The following is a 19,140-nucleotide window of genomic DNA, read 5'->3' as shown; positions in this document are numbered from 1 at the left end:
CCAGCACCCTGATGGCCCACAGGCCTGAACTCCTCTCAGGAAGTCTGGGGCAGACTCCAGCTCCAAGGTTCTTGCAGATTCAGTACTATACTGCATAATATATTTAGGTTTGTTTTTTATATAAAAATAACAGTTTTCCCTAAATTTTTGCTCTAGGAAAACATGCCATGCTGTGTGGCTTTATGTACCATCCCCCTAGCCCTCTTCCTGTTTGGCCAAAAGCTATGGCCTTAGGGCTGCCAAGCAGACAGGTGAGGGTGAAGACAGCAGATCCAGAAGGGTGGGCAGGGCCCCTAGGCAAAGGAGAGGGGGGAGAGGGAGAGCAGAGGTGTCAAGCCTGCCTGGGCCAGCTTGGTGGCTGCTGAGGCCCTGGGTGCTGCCCTCACTGGTGGAGATAGGCTTCCAGCCAGACATCGCCAGACTTCTTCAGGGACCTAGGAGGCAGAAATGGGGTGGGTGTCTTGACTGCAAAATAGTAACCCCCTCCCCCCAAGACAGTGAGTGTAGTGGACTTTCCCCATTCCTCTAGGTGTCCTTTCCCTCTGGGGCAGGCAGCTGGGGTGGGAGTGGTGGGAAGAAGGGTAACTGGGAGGAGGGACACTCTCGTTATTAACTGGAATAGAGTTTAGACTTTGCATGGGGGCAGTCAGGGACACCAAGGCCAAGTCCTGACAGCAGTCAGCATGCACCTGTCCCTCTGTCACCCAGCTCTCTCCTCTGTCGTCTTCTGCTGGGCCCTGTGACCCTGGGACCCATTTGTAAGGCCTGTGACCCTGGGACCCATTTGTAAGGCCCACGAAGAGCCAGGTGACAGGCAGAGGATCCAGAAGCGTCAACAACTCACAAGAACTCTGTGCCGAGTGTTCCAACAGGGGCTCAGAGCACGGGGCTGGGAAGGGCCATGCAGGAGAAGCAGCAGGGCTTCTAACACCAGTACGGGAAGGGACTCCCCGTAAAGGGAACAGCATGTGGCAAAGCGCAGAGGTAGCAGAGAGAATCTGACCTCAGTTCCCCATGGCCAAGGTGAACTCTAGGGCCCCAGCCACCCCCACCATCCCTCACCTGCACAGCTGCAGGAACCTCTGCTCTGCTTCTTTCTGCTTCAAATTGAGCCCCGTCGGTGCATTCTCACTTAGGACATCTTTCCCAAACCCAATTAAGTCCTGCATGTCCCTCCTCCACTCACATCGGCACACGCTTCCCCCATGGCCTTTGCACTGCTGCTCCCCTGCCCCAGACAGTAGTCTCTCCCCTCCCCCCACCATGTCTCTCCATCACCAGTCCTCTCCCCTCCTCCCTGTCTCTGCTCACATGGCACCTTCTCAATACCACCTACCCTGCCACCCTATTAAAAATCACAAGTCCTGCCTAGCACTCCCATCCCTTTGCCTGCTCCCACATCTTCTCTTCCCACATTTTTTTGTAATTTGCTTATTTTAACTGCTTTCTGTTTCTCCTCCTAGGATGTTGGCTCCAGGAAGACAGGGATCTCAACCTGCTTTGCTCTTGGGCACAGCTGCATCTATAGCTCCCAGGCCAGGGCCCAGGCCCAGGAAGAGCACTGGGAAGGGAGGGAGTGAGGGAATAGGCTGAGGGCAGAAAGGTTGATTAAAAAGGCCTTGAATGCCAGCTCTTGGACAGGGACCCATATGGGCTCAAAGAGCCAGGTGCCCAGGATGGGAGCTCTCATGAGCAGAGGGTCCTTACCCGATGATGTCCACCAAGGCAGTGAGGAAGGGCTTCACTTCGTAGTTGAGGCCATGCTTGGCGCACAGCGCCTTGACCAGCGGAGCCACCCTGCGGTAGTTGTGCCTTGGCATCGTGGGGAAGAGGCTGGTGGGGAGAGCGTGTGCTGGCACCTGAGGGGAGGGGGTGTTGGGGGAGCCCCCACCCTCCCATCACCTCCCCGGCCTCCAGGGCCCACACTCACTGGTGCTCGATCTGGAAGTTGAGGTGCCCGCTGAACCAGTCAATGAAGAGTGAGGGCTCCACGTTGCAGGTGGCTGCCAGCTGCCGGGAATGGGTGGGGCACGGGTGAGAGAGGCGGCCAGGAGGCCCTGACCCCATGGCATCCCCTGAGCCTGCTAGCCCTACAGGGCCCCCAACCCTCTAGCTGGGAGCCTGCCCAGCTGCACCCCTGCTGCTCACCTGCGAGCTGGCCCAGTCCCGGTGCTTCTCATGGCCGATCTCCTTGGGGATGTGGTTCATCTGTGTGATCCACACAAACCAGTGGCTCTCCAGGACCCTGTGAGGAGAGGTTCAGTCCCTGCCATGTCCAGCTCACCACCTGGACCAGACCTGGGCCTCAGCTTCCTCGTCTGCACCGTGGGAATGTGGTAACCTCTCCCTGACTGGTGTCTAAAGAAGCCGAGCAAAGCAGGGCCCATTGCCCAGCTGAGCCCAGAGCAGCCCTGTTCAGGAGGCTGGCTGCCCATGGGGCTGCCTGTACACCAAGCCACTTCCTCCAGACCCACTGTCCCTGGGATCCTGCCGCTAGTGTTCCTCAACAACCCAGGGAGGCAGCCCTACCATCCCCATACCGCAAATGGGAACAAGGACGCCCTGAGGATGGAGGGTCCTGGTCGGGGGGCCCCCTGCTGCCTGTGTGTGACCCCTCCAACTCCCCATCATTCTGAATCTGGCCATACCTGACAGCAACAAACAGGAGCAGTGCCCCAGGAACACCGTAGAAGGGGACATAGCACAAGAAGAAGCGGGAATAGAAGCTGGTGGCCCACAGCAAGTCCTGCAGAGGATGGTAGAGGACAGAGGCCCGGAGGAGCCAGGAGGTGGAGCGGGGTCATTCACCCCTTCTGCTTGCTGCACCTCTCTGGGCCTCAGTTTTCTCCACTAGGTAAAGGGATGGGGTCCTTGCCCTGCCGGCCTCATGGGGCTGACTCTGGAGTGAAGGTGTCCTGGAGGAGTGTGCAAAGCGGGAGCCCCTCCCTGGGAGACAAATGCCTGGCAGATTTGGCCCAGAGGATCCCCACTCCCAGAGAGATCCCCCCAGCACACCCTGTGCACACTCACACATGTGCACCTGTTTGCATTCGTGGGCAGGGCTGTCCCCTTGGGCCCCACCTCTTGCCAGCATGGCGGTATTCCCTGGGAGACATGTGCAGGGCCCCCACTCACCGTCCACCGCATGCACACCAGCATGTATGCCAGATTTTCCACTTCAAAGTTCACCAGGGTGAGCAGTGGTGGGCCGACTGCAAGGGGGCACCAGAGAGCTCAGAAGCGGGGCTGGGGTGCCGAGCAGGAGGCCCAGGAAATTGGGGAGCCAGGCGCAGGTGTCCCAGGAATGCCTGTGGGGCCCGGTGCCGGTCCCATCCAGTTGGGTGACCCCACATTACCCACAAGGCCTGGTCCATGACCTTCCCTTAGTGTCTGAGCCTCCCCAGGCTGGCCCTCACCTGACCATCTCTGTGTTCCTTCTGCAGGCCGGAGCCAGCTTCACACGTCCCCACCCTTAAATCCTCACCTGAGCCATCCCAACGACTACCCCGGGTGCTCCAGGCCTTGGGACTGCTCTGATGGGAGTATAGGAAGGAATTCTGAAGATCCCCCCGGCAGGGCCGAGGCTGTCTCTGGCCGTGGGAGAGTCAGCCCAGTCTGCCGAGTGGGGTGACCAGGGCAGGGGCTGGGAGAGGCACATAGGGACGCCATACTGAGGGAGGTATGACAAGTTTGCCCCTACCCGGTGCTAGAAGTTGTCTAGGGTGGGCAGGCAGTACAGGCTCAGGCACGGTCTGGGGTCCAGCTGTGCCCCCACCTCCAGGAGGACAAACAGACACTCACTCAGGAAGAAGTACAGGTGCTGGTGGTTATAGGGTAAATATCTGCGCTTCTTCTTGCCGTACTGTGGAGACAGTCGGGGCTGAGGAGAGCAGCCCTCCGGGCCCTCTTCCTCCCAGCTAGGGTCAGGGGACTGGCTGGGGCCAAGGAGCCAAGGGGCAAAGGCAACCCCAAGTTCTGGCAATTGGGCCCATCACCTCCAGCAGGCTGACAAGTGTGGAAGGGGCGCGCGCCCCTTGGGCAGGGACTCAGCCTGGAGTTAGAGTAGGGGGCGTTGTCAGGGCCCAGGCCTGGGCCACAGTGAGGGACTCAGTGGCCATGGTCCCCCTGGAGCTGCAGGCCCAGCCAGGTAGGTCCCCCTGGAGCTTCAGGCCCAGCTGGGTAGAGTCCATGTTCCCACACACCTCAACGGATGATTCCCCCAGGAGGAAGACAGGCGCCACGGTCACATCTGGGTCTTTGTGGAAGATGTTGGGCTTGGCGTGGTGCTGAAAATGGCGGAAGTTCCACCAGTGGGCAGAGAAGCCCTGTAGGGGATGCGAGGGGCTCTCAGGGCAGGGACCAGGCGGGGTCAACGACTCCGCATCTGGACACTTGGGCAGACCTAATGAGAGACACCCCCAACTCAGCCCCTGGCTCCCCACTGCCCACACCACCCTCACCTTCAGCTGCCCCATCACAAACTGCTGGGCCACATGGTTCCACTGGGACTTCCTGAAGACCGAGGTATGGCCTAGGTCGTGCTGTAGACACCAGCACTGGGCCTGTGGACAGAAGCAGGATCAGGAGCTGGCAGGAGGGAACCATGGGGGCCCCAGCCCTGGAGCCCCAGGTGTCCTCCCAGCGCACGAGGCTCACCCACAGCTAATGCTGCATTTGAGGACCTTAACAGATAAGGAAACTGCGTCTTGGGAGGCCTAGGGGCTTGCAAGTGTGTCATGGAGCTCATTTAAAATGCAGCTGGACCAGGAGACCTGGGTGGTTCAGTTGGTTAAGCGACCTACTCTTGGTTTCAGCTCAGGTCATGATCTCAGGGTCCTGGGATCAAGCTCCGAGTCAGGCTCCCTGCTCAGCCAGGAACCTGCTTCTCCCTCTCCCTCTGCTCCTCCCCTGTTTCTGCATTCATACTCTCTCTCTCACTCTTCCTCAAATAAATAAATAAAATATTTTAAAAAATAAAATAAGGGACATCTGGGTGGCTCAGGGGTTGAGTGTCTGCCTCCGGCTCAGGGCGTGATCCTGGGGTCCTGGGATCAAAGTCCCACATCAGGTTCCCCACAGGGAACCTGCTTCTCCCTCTGCTTATATCTCTGCCTCTCTCTGTATCTCATGAATGAATAAAACCTTTAAAAAAAAATACAACGTAATATAATACAATAAAATGCAACTTGACCTAGAGTTACATGCGTTATGGAGCCTTTGTTACTCATTCATTCATTCATTTATTCATTGATTCAGCAAATATGTCCAGAGTGCCCTCATTTGCCAGGCCCCGTGTCTACTGGACAGCTTAGGTGGTGGCAAAACAGTGCTGGAGTTACCTGCGAGGTGGCCAGGACAAGGGCAGCAAGGGTGCTGGGCACCCAGCCCGGGCCGAAGAGGTAGATGATAAGCCAGGCGAGCACCTCCATGGCCAGGATATGGCCCAGCAGGAGAGCGAAGAAGGCTGGCTTGGCCTCAAACAGCTCCATGTCCTCAGCTGCCTGGCGCAGGGCTCGGAAGTCCTTGACAAGCTGTGCCTGCCACGGTGGAACGGTTGGTCGGCTACAGGATCGAGGCCCCAGTGATCCCCCAGGAGCCCCTGACAGTGACCCATGCCTCAGCCAGTCCCTGTGCCAGGCCCCAGGGGTACGGTCAGAGGATGGAGGGGTGAGAATACCAGACATGGGTCTGAGCTGGGGAGCTGGCTGGTGGCAAAGGTTCATCCCGCAAAAGGTGTTGTGGTACATGAGAAGCAGAAAAGCCAGAGCGGGGAAAACCTTTAGAGCCTCGTGTGTCAAAACCCTCCGTGTGGATGGGGAGACTGGGCCCAGCATTTGCCACAGCAAATGCTGACCCAGCCAGCCCCGGGGGCCCTGGGCTCCTGCAGGTCTCCCTCCCTCCAGCTCTGCTTTGCCTACCCAGGAAGGGATGGCAAAGGGATGACCCAGCCTTGGGTCCCCTGGGGGTAATGGGGACAGAGTTGCTGCTGCCGATGTCCCCCCACCCCATCAGCCCTCCACTGGGGGCTTGGCCTCCACCCTGGAACCCCACTCACGTCCTGGGGTCCATCCTGGCTGGGCTCCTCTGGGGCCAGCTCTCCAATCAGCAGCGGCTGCAGGAACTTGCGTACAAAATTGAGGTCTTGATGGAAGGCGCGGAAGGCATCCTGAGGGAGAGCCAACAGTCAGGTGGACAGGCAGGCGGCAGTAGCAGCACCCAGAGGCGGCAGGCAGAGACAAGGCAGGAGGAGCACTGACGGAAGGGCAGGGCGCAGGTGGGCAGAGACTCAGCTGACTATTCAGTGGTCACATATGTCAGGCCGCACTGGTCAGCCTTGCCCACTGGCCCAGCTGGGTCCTCCCTAGGCCTCGGGTGCCCTGCCTGGAGCCGCCTTGCCTGCCGGGCTCCAGCTGCCTTCCGCAGCACAGAAGGCCCCTTCTCCAAAAATCAGTCAAAGGCCACAGAAACTTGAGTTCTTAGGCTTGAGAGGACACTCACAAACAGTTAAACTCATTTAATTTTAAAGGCAGAAGTGGAAAATATCACTTTTTTTAAAGCAAATTAAATATCGAACATTCTCAGGATTCTCTGTAACAGCTGGGGGTGGGGGTGGGGTGCTAGGCCGCAAGGGTTAGAGGTCCACAGACAAAGCGCTAGGGACAGGGACCAGTTGGGAAACTGCCCCGCAGCTTGGAAATGTGAACAAACTTGACCTGTGCCTCCGGGTTCCCTCGGGCGTGCTGATCTCATCCTAGGGACACTGGCTTGTTACTGTTCCCAGCTCTTCCCTGGATCTTTATCCCTGAACTTCCAGAGGCTCTCTCTGAAGGAATGAGCCCTACCTAGCCACCCGGCTGCCTGAAGTACAGAAATAAGCAGTGACTGGGGTGGGTGATGCTGTGCCCTGGGCCTGGGGAAGCGGCTGCCGGCTGCCAAAGGAAACAGCTTTGAAGAAGGCTGTGAGAACAGGGGGGCTCCTATTATTCTCTTGCTAACGAGCCTTCCAGCTTCTGGTGGGCGTTCAGACAGACAGCTGGGCCCCTACACTTGCTACTGGACATCCCGTGTGGTCCTGTGGGGAGGAAGCACTGCGAGCCCCTCTGGCCCCCAGAGTACCTTAGGCTCTGGAGAAGGAGACTTGGGGCCTTCCCTGAGCTCCTAAGAGGGGAGAGCACTGATCAGATCTCCCCTTCTCTGGGCTGACCCTGACTTGGGAGAGGAGGTGGAGGGAGGGCTGGCCCCATGGGGGGCAGGGAGCTGCCTGGCCCTGTCCTCCTGGGGAGCTAGCAGGGCCTGCTCTGGGGTGGCTGCCCCTACTCACTGTGACCTTGAGCAAGCCTGTCCTCCTGCTGGGACCAGGCAGCAGAGGCCAAGCCTCCAGCGCCTTGCTGGCTCTCCATGGACTCAGAGCATTAACTTTTTTTTCCTCTTAGTTTACCCTTTTAACCATTTTCAAGCAGACAGTTAAGTAGCACTAAGTGTACTGACACTTCTGGGCGACCACCACCACCATCCACCTCCACAACTTTTTCATCTCTGCCCCCTTGAAACACTTCCTCCCCCCAACTCCCTCGCAGCTCCCCACTTTGCTGTCTCTATGCATTCAACTACTCTAGGGACCTCTAATAAAAGGAATCAAACATATTCATCCTTTGGTGACTAACTTGTCACTCGGCATCATGTCCTCAAGCTTCATCCTGTGGTAGCAGGTGGCAAAATTCCCTTCCTTTCGAAGGCTGATGAGCACGGACTCTGATTCCATTTGGCTTCCTCTGAAATTCCCCTGGCAGCACATGAGGCCCCCGACGTGCGTACATGACTGCGACACCAGGATTTCCTCCCCCCTCTTCCAGTCTTATTTCTCCCCCATCCTCTGTGTGTTCTGGGGCCACCCTGGCACCCAGCAGACCCCCCAGATGCTCCAAGGCCATGCCCTTGAGCTGAGGAGCTGCAGGAGCAGCAGGAGCAGGCCAGCCACCCAGACTCTTTCCCTGGGTCCTGATGCACCCAGGTCAGGCCTGGAGATGCACTGAGGGAGAGGGCCACCGAGGGACCTCCAGCCAGGTCTATCTCCTGGTGTGACAAGGGGAAGTGGGAGTCCCAGAAGGGCCAGTGAGACAATCCCAAAGCTCGAAGACAAGGCTCCTCTGGCTGATGGGAGGAGATGGGCAGGGCTGTGGCAGGGCCTTGGAAAGCAGGTGGGCACTGCTGGGTCTGTTCTTCTTAAGATTGTATTTATTTATTTGAGACAGAGAGAGAGAGAGAGAGAGAGAGAGAGAGAGAGCAAGCACAAGCTGGGAAGGGCAGAGGAGGAGGGAGAAAGAATGTGAAGCATCCTCCACACTGAGTGTGGAGCCCGACCCGGGGGTCAATGCCATGACCATAAGAGCATGACCCGAGCCGAAACCAAGAGTCAGATGCCCAACTGACTGAGCCATGCAGATGCCCCCAGCCTGTTCTTCTTATGCTCTCAGTACCAACAAGGTGGGTTGCTGGCCTCACACCCAAACCTAATGTACCAGGAGACAGCCTTTGCTGGAACTTGCTGGGGCCATGTGACCAGATCCTCTCTGGGCCACTGTTTAAGAAGATCCAGAGAGGTTAAGCCACATTATAAAGGTCACACAGCTCCATTTGATGGAGATCGGATCAGAATCCAGTCTGACTGTAAAACTGTGCAGTGGGTCTCCCAGGCAGGGGGCAGGAGGGGGTGTGCAGGGTGGCCCTTGCCACGAAGCTGACCACCATCCCACACAGCCAAGGACCTGGCTGCTTGGAGACTGGACTGTGAGGAACAGGAAGGTGGTCCTGGCATTTCTTGGGCTGCTAGGGTTTCAGGGCCCTGCAGGAGACCCCACCCTTACCTACACCGGGCACACCTGGAAACATCCTATGATCCTCCCCGACTTAACATATCAAGGGTGGCACTCCAGGTCCCTCCTGAGGTCTTGGAACAGAGCTGGGGGAGACTGCTGGTATCCCTAAACATAAGTTGTTGGTGGCAGTGACAGGCTGTGTCCACAGGGCTGTCCCGAATCTGGCAGAGCAGGGGCTGGACAGCAGGTGTGTATAAGTGGAAAAGAGCCAACCCTCCCACAGCCCACAAGGAAGGGCTAAAAACCATTTTACTGGAACAAAGCCTCAGAGTGGTAGAGATACTGGCCCAAGTCGGAGTTTGTCATGGCAGAGCTGGGATTTAAACCCAAGTAAATCTGTGATGTCCATGCCCTTCCAGCCCTGCTTCGACCCCCAGAGTGGCTCCTGGCCTGCTCCACAGCCCCTTGTGAGCCCTGAGTAGCAGCCCGGTTAAGGGGCAGGATTGGGGTGCTCTGCAGCCAGCTGGCTGGGGATGGAATCTGAGCCAAACTGCGGAGCCACAGACAAGATCGGAGCCACAGACAAGATCGTATGCCCCTCCATTCTGGATTTCCTCATCAGCATAGCAGAAATCACTGCTGCCCATCTCCTGGGGCTGCGGGGAGGACTGAGTCAGTGCAGGTAGAAGTGCACTTAGAAGGGGCTGGCATCCAGCTCTGGCTGGGAGAGCCCCCGCTGGCCTGACTCACCCTTCTCCTGAGTTCACTCACATACAGTGGCCTTGAAGGGGGGGGAGGGTGCAGGCTGCGGGTGTGAGGCAGGAGAGTGGCCGGTCAAGCCCTGGCCAGCCTGAGGCTGGGCAACTGAGACACAGTGGGGAATGGGGACAACTTCTGGTCACTCCCCAAAGAATTGGGAGTGTTCCAGATCGGGAAGGGAATGGAGCAGGGCTGTTGGGGGCTCAGGCGGTCTGGGTCTGTCCGTGCTGCATAAGCCTCTGTTGAGGAGGCAGCAGTGGGCTGTGACGACAGGAGGCAGAGAGGTAAGCTTCAGGAGCCACCCCAGGAATCCCTCCATCCCCACTTCTCCCAGGCCCTCATGCCCAGCACTCCTGCTCCTTCCCATCCCTTGCCTGCATTCCTCATCAGAGCCAGTGGGGAAATGCTAGCATGTCCCCACTTTATAGATGCGGACACGAGGACACAAAGGTCAAAGGACACACAGCTCTGCCCACAGCACATCCAAGTCCCCGTGCAGACCAGCCGAGCCAGCACAAGGGCAGACCCTGCTGGAAAGCTGCTCCTGGTGAACCTGAGGACGGGCTGGCAGCCACATTAGGGCTCCACTCAGGGCCCTTAGCTTCACAAATGTCAGTCCGTCCCCCCCCCAAGCAGCCAGGTGCTCTGACACTGGGTCCTTTCTCTACTATCACTCTCCGGCTCACCCCACGAGCTCTGGCCCTTCCCTGCTGTTACATGTGAAACCGCAAGGCTTGGGCGCCCTCAGGAAGAAAAGCAGAGGGCTGCCGGGTGCCAGGTGCCGGGGTGATAGCATCCCTCCTCTGCACTGTGTTCCTGCCCAGCACTCTCCCAGGGCAGGAGCCTGCACAGCAACTACTCCGGGAAGGGGCCTGAGTGGGTGGGAAACCACCTATAGAGCCCAGGGAGGTCACACTCATGGGAAGTGCCACTAGGCAGCAGGGCTTTCCAGGCAGCCAGTGGTGGGTGGAAGCAGCGTGGGCTTCAGAGTCCTGTGGCCTGTGTTCCTGGCTGGGCCCTGTCTGAGGCCTCACCCTTCCTCCAGGGCCTCCGATCTGCCCCGCCTTCCCCCTGAAGGCCCCAAGAAGGTTCTTTCACATCACCCACATTCAGCCTGTCACTCATACCTGCCTTCAATGGGTTATTGTGCCAAAGCTATCTCCTAATGCTCCCCCCTGGTGCACCTGTGCCCCACCAGCTCCTGCCTTCTGCCCTGGCTCTTCAGAGTGACCTCCCCTGGGAGATGGTGGGTCCCCACCATCTCTTCCCTTGGCCTCCTGCCAAGGAGAACTGGAGGGCTCTGCATTCCCCCCTATATTAGGGGTCCCTTTAAATGTATATCAGATTCCCTCGGCTTCCTTCCCAGCTCTGCCCTCCAAGATCCCCTTAGAATAAAACCAAAGTCCTGCTTCCAGGGACCCCTGGAAGGGACACAGAAGGGACAGAGAAGCCCAGCAGGAGCCAGCTCCTGTCACCTCTGGACCTCACTGCTTGCCCCCTCCCCACTGTGTGCTCCAGCCATACTGACAGCCTTGCTGTCTCTTGAGTACCTTCCCACCTTGGAGCCTCTGTTCCAGCTCATCCCCCTCTCTGCCAAGGAATTTCATCCTTGCCATGTTTTGTTCACAGCTATGTCTTCAGAGGTTAGAACAGAGTTTGGTGGATAGGGTATGCTCACTGAATACCTGCTGATGGGTTTAATGGTTCAGTAATTGAAGGATGGATGAATGGGAAAAAAAAAAACAGTTAAGTCACAGGGCAGCAGGTGCTTAAGAGGATGGTCTATGGGTTCAAATCTCTGGACCGGCCACTTAATTTCAAGTCACTTACCTCTTTGAGCCTCAGTTTTCCCATCTGTAAAGTGGGAAAATCACTTAATAGCACCTGCCTCATAGGAGTAACCTGAGGATTAAGAGAGTGTCCATAAATTCTTTGCTGCATTTGGAGCGTGGCACACAGTAGGCTCTCAGGGCCTAGTGCCCATATGCTTTTGATCGGCAGCAGCCAGGCCTTGCCCCTCCCTGGCTGCCTTAGCTAGTCTCAAGCTGCCTCTGACTCTTAGGCAGACTTGGATCAGTGCCCAGAGCACTCTCCCCAGGGTACCCAGCTTTGTATCCCAGGATCGCCACAGGCTGACTTCATGGCACAGGAACTCTGGGAATTTCCTGGCAGGAAGGCTTCTGTTGCCTGGACATGAGAACAGCTGATGGGTGGCTGGGGCTAGTGAGTGGTGGCCCGGGGAACACAGCCCTGGCATGACAGCTACCCCACCCCTACCTGCACTCCAGGGCATGGAATGGGGTACCTGGGGCCTAGACTCAACCACACACACAGCCCTGGGCTGGTCTGATCTGTCATCTGTGCTGTGGGCCCATCAGAGACAAAGGTTGGGGTCCCTCACCCCCCAACCACCTCACAGCCCATTTAGCCTGAACGGAACAGGTATTTCTGGCAACTCCATCCAGCCCAGTGTTTGGAGCCCTGAGGAAGCTAACATGGCCGTAATGCATGCAACTCCTGCCCATTACAGACATGGATAGACAAGGCCATCCAGCCAAGGGGGTGGCTACACCATGGCTGTTCCACTACACTGTGTGGTTTGCAGGGTGCACTCATGCTTCCCAACCAGCAACAGACACCAGCCAGGAACAATTACATGGCAGCCCTGGGGCCACAGAGCTGCGAAGGCACGGTCCTGCCTGTAGCCGGCCCAGCTGTCTCCACTTTACAGATGAAGAAACTGAGGCTCAGGGGAGGAACACCTGTAAAGGTCACTCAGAGTCTCAGGTGGCAGAGCCAGGACCCAGCCAGGGAGCAGACAGATTGCTTTTTGGAGATGGGCAAAAGACCTCACTGGTGACGAACCAGTGAGAAAACTGTCAGATGGAGGTGTCAGGGTCAAGAGCTAACTGTACGATGGGGTTCCCACGTCGGAGCCCCCCCCAGCAGTGGCCTGGGCACTGAGAAAGAACCACTAATTGAGAAATACCTTGCGTCATCCTTCCTCTCTCCTGCATCCATCCCACCCTTCAGCCCCAAGGTTCAAGTTCAGTGAGGCTGGAGCACACACCCACAGGATCCTCGAGGAGCGGCCAGGGCCGTGGGATCTCATACCACCGCCACCACCCCCCCCCCATGCCCCGGCAGAAACGCACACCCGGACGACCAAGCATGCAAATGTGTACAGTGCTCACACACATATGGGCCCGTGCGTGGCCACTCAATTGGTGACCCACAGTCATCTTCAGCTCTGTGGCTCTTCTCAGGAGGCTTCTGACTAAACTCTCAGCTTCTTAGGATGCAAGTGGGGAAGGGAAACCTTTCCCTTTAAAGAGTCCATGGAGCTTGCCCAACCCGGCAGCCCTGGTAAACAGGGACACTGGACCTCATGGGGCAGGACACGCTGTTCTGCTCCTTAAAGTTCTGCCAATTAGGGATTCAGCTCCTGGAGCCTTTAAGATTCCTAGTACCCAGCACGGTCGACCTAGAATTTTAGATCAGAGCATCACAACTCCCAGTCTCAGGATAGGGCACCGCTGGACTATGGTGAGAAAGGAGTCTCCCCCACGACAGCCCGCTCTACCCCTGGACAATGGCCAGACAGTCCCAGCGGAGCAGGCCATATCCCTTCTTGGCAAGACCTGCCTAGACATGGGCTGGGAAGGGGAAGCCAGGGTCCCCAAGGGCCAGCCTGTTCCTGGGGTGGCTGTGCTTCCCAAGGAGGCCCACCCAGCCTGGCTCACCAAGTTCTCCCACGTGCGGCTGCCGGCTGCCGGCCCAGGAGAGGCGAGTCACTGCCCCTCGGAGCAGTTTACAGCAGCTCTTGGGAAGGCCACAGACCTCTGGGCCCTGCCCAAGCTCTGCTGCCCAGCCCGCAGCCTCTGCCTCTGGTGGCACATCCTGGCCAGTCCCCCGGGGCACCCCGCCCTACCCCTGACACTCAGCCAAGGGAACCTGGTCTGGTGGACCCAGAACGGAGAGGGGAGGCTCGGGGGGAGGCGCGGGGAGGGCTCTTCGGGCAGGCTGGCCGCCCTGGCACGCCCACCTCCCAGAGCCCCCGACTCCGACTCCGACTCCGACTCCGACTCCCGTACAGGCCCGCTCAGCCCAGCCCTGCTCCGGGCCTGGTGCGCAGGTTCCCCACGCAGGGACGGGGCCTCCCCGCCAGCATCGGGCGCTGGCTCGTCCATCCGCTCCTGGCCCCCGCGCCGGGAGAGCGAAGGCCAGCGAAGAGCCGCGAGGGTGCGGACCTGCGAGGGCCGCGGCGGCTGCCTTACCGTGGCGTCCTCGGCGCCGTGGTGGCCGATGAGGCGGCTGCCCCCCGGGTGCCGCTGAGCCCAGCGGCTGATGTCGTAGACGCGCCGCTCGATGACCAGCCACTTGTCGCCCGGCAGGTTGTGCCGGCGGACCTGCTCCCAGCGGAGGGTGGGCAGCGGCGCCCCGGGCCGTGCCGACCCCTCGCCGGGCTCCCCGGCGCCGCCCATGGCCGCGAGCGCCGCAACCCCGCGCCGCGGCGAGTCCGCGAGGCCCCGCAGAGCCCGGGAGCGAGGCGCGGCCCCGCCCTGCCGCCGCGGCCGCCGTAGAGCGCGCGCCCGCCCGACTCGGCGCAGGAACTTTTCCCTCCCTTGGAGCCGCGCAGACGGGCCCGCCCCGCGCCCGCGCCCGCCCCCGCCCCGCGCCCGCCCCGCGCCCGCCCCAACCCCGCGCGGCGCCGAGGCCTCCATTGGCTGCGCCGCGCTCCGGGCCCGCGAGGGCGGGGTCCACGCGGGCCCTCCCCGCCCGGCGCTGCGGCGACGCGGGCGGCCCCGGGCTCCGGGCGGGCGGGGCGGGGCGGGGCGAGGCGGGGCGGCTGCGCCCTCGGGGCTCGCGGCTCGGGGCCGCCCGGCCGGCCCGCGGGGCTTCCAGGCCCGCGTCCGGAGACGGCCAGTCCGAGCGCACCGAGTCGCCTGCGGGCGCCCGTGAACCGCTCCCGGCCGTCGGCCTCGTCTGCGCAGCGGGGCCGCCGTCGGGCCGGGGCAGCGGGGCCTGCCGGGTGCGGTGCGGTGCGGTGCGAGGGCGGCCGCTGGGGGACCCGGGCGTGGGGGCCTGGAACGGGCAGCCGGGCGCCCGCATTCGCTGGCTGCTCTGCTGGATCGGGACCTCCCCCAGTTTTCCTTAAATAAATCCAAGTCCTTTTGAGAGCGTAAGGTGTTCCCCAAACTACTTTTTGTGTGTTTTTGAGCTAAAGACACCTGTTCCCGAAAGCGAAGCGTTGGCACTCAACATGGAATGAAATCGGGCCAAGGTTCCGCTGCAGGGCAGCAGGTATCAAACCTGAGCACTGCGCAATCACCTGGAAGCCTGTTCAGGCAGGACCGGCGCGCTCACCCCCAACCCCCTCCAGGGTGGGATCCGCGAGAGCTGGTTTGGGGGCAGAGAATTGCATTTGGAACAAGTTCGCAGAGTGGTGATGCTGATGTGCTGTTTCAGGGAATGCACTTTGAAAACACTAAGTATATTTCTCTGATATGCTAACCGTTCATCTTGGTTTAACAATTTATAGGAAGTCATTATTTCTGGGGCAGCAGGGCCAGGGCGCCAAGAAACGCTGAAGGGGCCTCTGGGTTCTCCTTGGTACCAGGAGACCTCTATTCAGTTGCCAAGACAACAATAAGGCCTTGCTGCCACCATGGCCCTGGGCTGCCTGAGCACTGTGTCCTTGAACCCTCTCCCTGAGAGTGTGTTGGGAGGCGGGGGTGGAGGTGGGCAGTGGTGGCAGGCAGAGGTGTGTGGCTGGTGGCTGAGGGTGGGAGGTGACTGCGGATACCTGGGCCACCACCATGTTCGCCTCTGAGAGCACAAAGATAAGGGGGGGCAGGCTCTTACAGGAACTGAACCTCCTGGACTGATCTGCCCCTACACAAGGGGGGCAGCCCTCACTTCCGCGGCCCCGGATATCCAGATGCTGACCTCTAACACCTTCCCTGGACCCTGACCTGGTCTCAGCCCTGTGCAAGGCAGCTGGGGGACTGGAGTAGGTTAGAACCTCCACTTACCGCAGCTGCTCCTGACAGATGAGGCAGATGAAAGCCTGCACAGGGTCCCCCAGGAGGTAAAGCAAGAGCAGGGCCTGGGGAGTTGCCACCCCTCCAGTCACTTGATCCCAGCAAGGAGGGAGAGGTGGTCGAGCTCTCCTGGCCGCCTGTGGTTGTGTTCCTCTAAGGCCTGAACTCCCTCTTTCTCGGAGCTGAACCAGCAGCTTCCCACAGCGTTTCTTTGCAGGCCTAGGGGCTTTCCATAGGGGACTTTACCACTCCAGGCTTCAACCCAGTGGACCGTGCAATTCTCCTAAAATCAGGGGGTCTGGGAGAAGTTGAGACTCTGTTATCCCCATCCCTGCACCCTCCCTGTCAGGGCATCAGGCCTCTCAGACCACTTGAAAGGGAGAGGCTCCACTTGACATTCCTGAGCTGCCATTGGGCCAGCCTGGCATCGGGTTGAGGCAGGGGGAGGGGAGAACTAACCAGAAGGCAAGGGAGGGCGGGCATCATGTGCTGGAGGTTTAAGGGGAGCCCCTCAAACCAGTGGCTGGCCCCTGGCCCAGCCCCTGCAGAGCTTCTCCTGGCCATGAGCTGGCTGGCACACAGGCCTCCTTTTGGACACGCTCAAGTCTCCACCCCCCCCACCCCACCCCCACGGAACCACTAGCCACTGCCAAGGAACCAAACAATATTTGTGCAGGCCAGCAGGGCTCAGACAAGAGGTGCAGCAGGAGGCCCGTTGTGTGTCTGGAGGTGGGCGGGGGGTGGGGGCACGGGGAGCTCTATAGCCAACCAGAAAGAACAGTCACATAATCTAGGCATGTGTTCCACAGCAGACAAAAAGTGGGCTGAAGTCAGAGCTTTGCAACTTGATTTTGACTTAAAGCTCACCACACACTGTGGGCCTGGTTATTAGTCCCTGGACATGACTTTTCTGTAAAGGGTGCCGTCTGAGGGGGGCCGGGAGCCACAGAATTACAAGCAGCCACGCAAGTCTCTCCCTGAAGGCATCACTGTGGTACACAGGGCTCCTCCCGATGATGCCCCTTAGTGAGAACCAGCTGCTTGGAAGTAGCCAATGAGCATTTGAAAAGATGCTCAATGCCACCAATTATGAGAGAAATGCACATTGAAACCACAATGAGGTATCACCTCACAGCCATTAGGATGGGAACTTTTTGTTTGGCTTTTAAAAATTTTTTATTTAATTTCCAAGTAGTTAACATAGTGTTATATTAGTTTCAGGCATCCAATATGGTATTTCGTAGGATGGAAATTATTTAAAAACTGCCAACATAACAAACTTTGGTGAGGATGTGGAGAAACCGGAACCCCTGTACCCTGTTGGTGGGATCATAAAATGGTGCCACTTCTATGGAAGACGGTGTGGAGGTTCCTCAGAAAATTGAAGATGGAACGACCACAGATAATCTGGCGTTCCCACCTCTCAGTTAATATCCAAGGGAACTGAAAGCAAGTCCTCAAACAAATAACTGCACCCCTGTGTTCATCGCAGCATTGTTCACAGTAGCAGATAGGTGGAAGCAACCCAAATGCCCAGCAAGGAAGGGGTGGATGGATGGAGAAGGTAAATCGTATGTTCTTTTTACCACAGTAAGTGAAGAAGGGGTGGGGAGCTGCTGCAAGGTCATGTGGTCGTCTTCCCAACTCACAGAGGAGCAAACTGAAGCCCAGAGAGGAGCCCGTTGCCCAGGTCCACAGTCCGGGCAGCATCAAATCAGGGCAGGTGTGGAAGGCTGTAAAACGTGACCCAGTAGGAGAACATGGAAGGCCGCTGTGCAGCTAGGCTCAGGCTCAATGGCCATTGTTGGAGCTAGCTTTTAAGATGTGGCCACATGTGCCAGGTGCACTTAAGAGAGGCCTGAGTTCTCTAGAAAATGCACTTATGGGAAAAACTCCTGTCTGGCTGATGGCTGACCCTCCTCTCCAAGAGCCATAGCCCTGAGCCCCTCCCTCCAGAAAGCCTCACCCCCAACCCCAGCAGCCTGAAGAGTGGGGGGTGAGGGCAGCTGAAACCAGATAAAAATGGGGGAAACAAACCTAATGAAGATCCCATTCTGCTACTGCCTGAGACTCTGAAAAACAGGGAGGGGACTCATCTAGCACCAGGCACAAGACAGGTGTTTAGTAAAAGGAGTCCTGGATGCTGGCTCTGGAGCTGGGCCCACACATTCCTATCCTGGGGGCACCCTTGTCTGTGTGACTTCTTGCAGCCTCAGGGGATTCCTCTGCAAAGTGGGATAATAGTAGTACCTCCCGGGATGGCTCTGAGGGTTAAGTGCACTGGGTCCCTTAAAGGACATGGAGCCAGCCCTGGGGCTGCTGATATTAGTGCTCAGATATTAGCCACTGTTGGGAGGTCCTGAGGCCAGACTGTGTGGCCCTGGGTCCCTCACAAGCACCCCACCCCAGTATCTCCACTCTTATTTTCCCACCACGGCCCACTCGTCCTGACAGGAAATCCCCACCCCCTACCCCCAGGGGCAGGCACAGTGAGTCTGGGGTGTGGGACTCTCTACCAGGGCTCTGAACCCTGGCCTGGTTCTCTGAGGCCCTGGTGTATCTTGCCCAGGGCCACAGGAGCTGGGGGCAGGGCTGGGCAGCTCCAGGCCCAGACCCTCGTTGTCTTTCTCCCCCAGCAGACCCAGGACAGACTGAGAGTAAGAAAGAGGCAGGTATGCAGACAAGGATGCCAGGATCACCCCGGGTAACACAGCTGCACCTGTCCTTCCCTGACACCCCTCAAGCGCTTCCGGGCCCCACCCAAAGACGGCTTGGAGACACAACCTGCCATGTAGTGTCCCCCCCCACCCCCCACCCCCCTGCTGAGTTGCCCAGCTCCTGCACAAGCATCAGGGGCAGAGGAGCTGCCCCAAGGGGATGAGCGGATGTCTGTAACAGGGGACCTGCCCCATGGGTATCTGAGGGGCCAGGAGGGGGAGGGGATTCAAGTCACAGATGAAGAGGGAGGAGGGGGAGAGGCAGTGTTGGGGAGGGAAAGACAGGGAAATCTTCGAGGCAGGAGACCATGAGCTGAAAGGCTGGAGAGGGCAAGAGGGCTAGGCTGGGTGGCCTTGATGGACTCCCAGCTGGGTGGCCCTTAGGCCTCAGGCCAGTGGGGACCTCCTTGCCAGTCCCAGCACAGGCTGACCTAGAAGCTGCTATGCTCCCCTTCTCCCAGGACACCCCTGGGCCCGGACCCATACCCCCACAGGTGGAGGGGGGACCTGGAACCACAAGCTACCTCCCCAGGTCCACCTGGTGATTATTGGCTCTTGCTAGGAATCCATCTAGGAGCAGGCCTGGGAAAGCCAGAGTCCCCACATCCCTGCCCCTGCTGCCAGCAGACATCACCAACCCATCCTGCCACTGTCCTGCACTCGCCAAGCAGCCTCAAGAATTTGCCTCTGAATTCCAACTCTTTGTCAAAGACAAGGGGACCAGAGGGGAGATGTGCTCAAGGTTTTCCCGAGACAGCGTGAGAGCCAGCCTCAGCACCAATGCTTTCCCCACAGCAGGCCACC

At 58.8% G+C, this 19,140-nt stretch overlaps 1 protein-coding gene across 2 annotated transcripts; it reads right to left on the bottom strand.

Annotated features, from left to right (window-relative positions):
• Positions 1-83: 83 nt before the first annotated feature.
• On the bottom strand, positions 84-14,162 carry FADS3 (fatty acid desaturase 3). Of its 2 annotated transcripts, none has more exons than XM_055311989.1 (12): positions 13,853-14,162; positions 6,056-6,166; positions 5,340-5,537; positions 4,461-4,562; positions 4,203-4,325; positions 3,802-3,862; positions 3,136-3,212; positions 2,649-2,746; positions 2,149-2,245; positions 1,931-2,010; positions 1,708-1,859; positions 84-434 (listed from the first exon to the last, which is right to left on the bottom strand). In XM_055311989.1, exons 1-11 carry the CDS (start codon positions 14,057-14,059, stop codon positions 1,742-1,744), a joined length of 1,272 nt encoding a protein of 423 aa, XP_055167964.1. In that variant the 5' UTR covers positions 14,060-14,162; the 3' UTR covers positions 84-434; positions 1,708-1,741. The 2 variants fall into 2 exon arrangements, with proteins under 2 accessions (XP_055167964.1, XP_055167955.1); XM_055311980.1 differs by having other exon boundaries at positions 1,708-1,833; positions 13,853-14,159.
• Between the last annotated feature and the right edge of the window lie 4,978 nt (positions 14,163-19,140).

Source organism: Nyctereutes procyonoides, unplaced genomic scaffold (assembly GCF_905146905.1).
Source record: "Nyctereutes procyonoides isolate TBG_1078 unplaced genomic scaffold, NYPRO_anot_genome, whole genome shotgun sequence".
NCBI classification, from domain to species: Eukaryota; Metazoa; Chordata; class Mammalia; order Carnivora; family Canidae; genus Nyctereutes; species Nyctereutes procyonoides.
Note: the sequence above shows the minus strand (reverse complement) of the source record. Positions and strands in the feature narration are given on the sequence as shown.